The 5,124-nt window shown below is 39.0% G+C and overlaps 1 protein-coding gene across 1 annotated transcript in view; it reads left to right on the forward strand.

The window, feature by feature from the left end:
• The window catches only part of PPEF1 (protein phosphatase with EF-hand domain 1), a 125,994-nt gene extending 121,108 nt beyond the window's left edge, over positions 1-4,886 (forward strand). Inside the window, 3 exon segments of the mRNA XM_006157973.2 lie at positions 1,872-2,035; positions 3,071-3,155; positions 4,031-4,886. Coding sequence (XP_006158035.1) covers positions 1,872-2,035; positions 3,071-3,155; positions 4,031-4,248 — 467 coding nt within the window. The 3' untranslated portion in view covers positions 4,249-4,886.
• Positions 4,887-5,124: the final 238 nt, after the last annotated feature.

Below are 5,124 nucleotides of genomic sequence, written 5' to 3' on the forward strand. Positions count from 1 at the left end.
ATGGCCAACTGCAGTTCGAGTCCCAGACCTGGCGGCTTGCTTTCTCCCTTTCCCTTTCTCTCTCTGGTCAAATTAAAATACTAATAATAACAACAACAAATGGAATTAAATAAATAAATAATTCTTTTTAAAAAAATCAGAAAGAATTATTTGATGTATTTCACCTTGGTTTTATAGATTTTTTTTCCACCCCAGGGTTTTATTTACCCACTTTATTTTTTTTCCCAAATCAATGGTTACTTTGTATTGCATTTTTAAAATATCACATGCAGGTCTTAGAAATCATCTGGCATTTTGTTTCTAGAGCTGGAAAATTCTTAGACTTGTTCACCAGCTTGCTGAATTGTCCCCATTTCAGAGACATAGATACTATCCCAATGAGTTCATAGTTTTAACAAACATCAGAAAAGTTTAAAGTGATTTTCCTTACCTCATAAAAAATATCTATCAAGTATACTTGATAGAGAAATGTTGAAAGCCTTCCTTCACAGATTAGTAATATGAGGAAGACGCTGTGGTGGACTGAACAGTGCCCCACCCCTCAAGATGTCCACATCCTAATCCACAGAATCTGTGAATAGGACCTTAGGTAGCAAAAGGGATATTGTGAATTTGATTACCATAAGGACCTTAACCTAGGCAGGGTACTTGCTTTATCTAAACGGGCCTGATATAATCACAACAGACCTTGTAAGAGAGGGATACAGGAAGAGACCATGGAGAAAGCAGTGTGATGATGGAAGCAGATATTGAAACGAGGCATTTAAGGAGGAATGAAGCCACAGCTCCACAATGACCATGCTGTCATGAGGGTCAACAAATGATGCTGTACAGTGTGCCGAATTCAATACATCACACGAGATACTCAGCACTTTATTTTAGAGTAGGCTTTGGAAGAAAATTTTGTCCAACTGTAAGGTAATGTGAGTGTTCTGAGCACATTTAAGGTAGGCTAGGCTAAGCTGTGATGTTTGGTATATTAAGTGTATTAAATTATTATTATTTTTTTTACTTAGGATTATCAACTTACAATGAGTTTATTGGGACACAAGCCAATTGTAAGTTGAGAAGCATCTGTGTTAGTGTAATAGTCACTCTATTCAGGATATATAAACCACATCAGTAATTTGAACAGGGGAATTTAATGTAAAGGATTACCAATGGGGCCAGCAGGTGGCGTGGTGGTTAAGGCACTGGACTCCCACATGGCTGACTGTGGTTCGAGTCCCAGACCTGGTGGCTTGCTTTCTCGCTTTCCTTCCCTCTCCCTCTCTTGCTCTGTCTCTCTCGTCAAATTAAAATAAATAAATAAAGTTAAATAAAGTAATTCTTAAAAAGAAAAAAGATGTAAATTCTCAGGACCAGCAGATGGCATAGTGGTTATGTCACTAGACTTCAACATGGCTGACCACGGTTCAAATCTCAGACCTAGTGGCTTGAAACACACCAGGCACATGTGCATGAGTGCCCAAAATCCCAAGAGGAGAATGGAGGAGAAGGGATTGAAGCATGGTCATCCCCCCTGGGGGATGATTTCTCGCTTTCTACCTCTCTGTCTCTGCAGCAAGTACACATGCTCTATAGCAAAAATTTCTCTCTAAAAAAAAGATATATATTCTCAGAGCCAGCAGGTGGTGAGGTGGTTAAGGCCCTATAGAAAAATCTCTTAAAAAAAAAAAAAGACTTTCTTTAGTTGTTCCTTTCACAGGGTTGATGAGCATGGTAGGATAAATCATTAAGGAGATTTGTCCTGCAAGGATATGAAGGAGAGCAGTAGGGCCCCAGGCCACAAAATCCCAGGCTCTCCTAAGAAGGTTGGATTTTTTAAAATCAAATACTAAAAACATTATATGGGCTTTTGTTGTCATTAGGGAAACTTTCTATGGCACAGTGGGCTTTAATCATGGAGAATGTTTTGGGGCTGAACTTACCATGGAGAACCCTGGGTTCACATCTGGTAAACATCGACAAGAATGGAAATATCGACTATGCGTCCAGCTTCCAAGACATCCGCATTGGGAAATCTATGAAAGAGGTAAGTGAAACATAGACCCATCTAAAGCCCGGATAGAGTGAAACACCATTCGGATAACCGATAAGAGTAATTTTGTCCTTTGACAATTTGGAAATAGAATCATCTAATGGATGAGAGTGGCTTTTTGCATAGGTTGAAGGGGAATCTCCCAGATACATTGTGATTTGCTCAGGAAATGTGTACATTTTTAGAATAAGCTAAAAGAAAGAAAGAAGAAAAAGCTTCTGCGGGTAACTCCATGTCAAATATAGGGTTTTTATTTTAAGAAGGACAGATGTGAAATCCATTCTTTTCTACATTTAAAATACTAGTTATATTCCCTATGAGAATGTAAGTGTGTAGACTTGATGGCATGACCCAGAATATGCCCTGAAGACTTCAGGATGCAGAATCCCTTATTAAAATAGGAATGCTCCAAGGAGAATTGTCAGATCCCAATACTTATTAGTTAACAACTCATCAGCAGTTCGTTACAACATGGAGCTGAAAGCTGATTGGACCTAGGACTTGGGTGGTGGTTTACCGGGAAGATCAAAAGTTAAGAGCAGAGAGGAGGGAAGTAAAAGTGCAGGTTGGAGATAAAAATCTCCACAGGATGGAGATGCTCGACATCCTTTCAGAGGCAATTTGCCATCGTGGCTAAAATCACAGGTCTTGGCTTCAGGGAGCTGAGATTCAAATTCCACTGTAAAATGGACACCGTGACAGTTCTGATACTGTTCTTTAGGGTTGTAGGAGAGGACTGAATAAAATAATCCACATAAAGCTCTCCGTAAATGTTGGCTACTGCTATTTACTGCTGCCTTGTTCACTTTGCCCCAGTCTCCTAAAGAACACAGAGGGCAGACACGAGAGCAGGATCTTTTATTGATTAAAGAGGACTGGACCTCCAAGGGAAGGCTCGTCTTCTGGGATTTCTGTCCAAATCCTATAATTTGAATTAGTGATGATGTTTTGTGTTAGTTACATTTGCCAAAATTGATCTATGTCACTAATTGTATGTTTTAACACTTAGAAAAGCCTTATTTATTTTAGGTTCAGTCTACTCTAATTGAAACTCTGTACCGATACCGATCTGACCTGCAAATCATATTCAATATCGTCGACTCTGATCACTCAGGTAAATGTCTCAGTAGTAGAAAACAAAAGCTATTCTGTTTCTCTGAAATCAGAACTTGCTTTTATCTAGTTCATTCTTCATCCAAACTTGATGAAACTTGAGGGGAAGAAATAAACTCGCGTTTAATATTAATGTTATTTTGGTTTGGCCACAAACATAGTGAAGATCATAAAATCCTACAAAACACTATATAGCTGTTGATCAAAGTAGAATACCTCCTTTTAGAAGTCACCAGAACAGATGAAAAGACAATTCACTGTTCATTTAAATATCTTAGTTACTCCTGGCAATACAAATCATTTCTAGGGTTCAGATTCTGTTTTGGGGGACTAAGGGCTATGAAAACTCATTTTCTACTTACCTCTGAATCACAGTGATTATTTTCAAACTTAAAAAACAAATCAGGTAATCCCCTACCACAGAGACCTTTGGATATCAAAAAAAAATCAATCAATATATGCAAGTAAATCGTTACCTATAAAAAAGGCAGTCTGGTTGCAACCTTATTGATCCGCAGGGTATTTTTCCTTCTGCTTTGGCATTGCTCTTCTTTCTGCCCTCCTTCTATGTCCCCTACCCTTAGATTCTAGATCTTCTAATTTCAATACCACATTTAGTCCCACAGATCACAATCTCCTCCACTTTCTTCACTCTTTACTCATTCTGGTTTTAGAATAACCTCAGGATCACTTAGTAGTTGAAACTGCCATATTGTTTCTTATGTTTATAATCTTACTCTTCCATTTCCCTTCAAAGTCTTGGTGGTCAGGCATGTTAGTGAGCTTCTAATTGTTACTATTCAGTGTGGCTTCCCCTCCCCTCCCTTGGATGGGTTTTAAAATGAGTTCTCACAACCTTCTCCTGTATTCTCTTAGGCCTGATCTCTGTAGGAGAATTTCGTGCCATGTGGAAACTTTTCACTTCTCACTACAATGTTCGCATCGATGATTCCGAACTTGATGAACTCCTCAACACGATGGATTTAAACAAAGATGGAAGCATTGACTTTAATGAGTTTTTAAAAGCTTTCTGTGTAGTGCATAAATTTGAGAAGTTGAGCAAATCAAGCCACAACCTTGCTAAACAAGAATGAGAGCTTCCCTTGTACTCCATGTAATAGCTGTGCCCAAATCACACACAATCTTTTCCAGGACTCTTGAAATTCATAGTCAGCAGTAGAGAAAAGTAGACCCCAACTCATGCCACAAGCAGATGTATAGTATAGGTGTTGAAAGTCTATAGCGAGCTGTCATTGATAAGACTAGGTTAAATGCCAGTTGATAGGATTTAGCTCCAGGGATAGGACTCACGCAACACCAGTGAAAAACTGAATTTGAGTCTTGTTTTGGCCTTTTGGATGCCACCTAACCAGGACACCAGAGCAGTTTGGAAGCATATTGAAAGGAACCCACAGGGCACTAGAGAAAACTAAATGCAACTTCTGAAGTGACTGAAGGATGAGGGCAAGAATATCAATTAATGAAATAAACAGTTTCCATCTTTGAATTGCAATCTTTTGAGTTTCCATAAACCAGTGATTCCCAATTATTGGAGAGCCACCCTTCAGGGATGGGGGCCATATCAGATTCTTGGGGGAGGCCATGGGAGTATATTGTGTGAAAAAGCATATTTTTTCATATCTGTTGTGATACAAAATTAATACATTTCAATTAAGCCCTACAACTAATATGTTTTGACACCTGCATTGGTAAGATGGGGCCTTGGTTATGCATACATTGTTCAATTTGTTCTGCTATTCTGATTGCATATCAAATGCAATAGATTTTTGTTGTTATAGGGCACATGAGCTCACTAGAGACAGAGAGAGAAAGGGAAAGTGAGAAGTCACCTTCTAGTGGGGATGGCCATGCTGCAATCCCTTCGCCATTTCCCTCTCTCGATTTTGGGCATGTATGCACATGTGCCTAGTGTGTTTTTCAAGCTGCCAGGTCTCACACTTGAACTATGA

This window comes from Tupaia chinensis, unplaced genomic scaffold, assembly GCF_000334495.1.
Source record: "Tupaia chinensis unplaced genomic scaffold, TupChi_1.0 Scaffold000567_1, whole genome shotgun sequence".
NCBI classification, from domain to species: domain Eukaryota; kingdom Metazoa; phylum Chordata; class Mammalia; order Scandentia; family Tupaiidae; genus Tupaia; species Tupaia belangeri.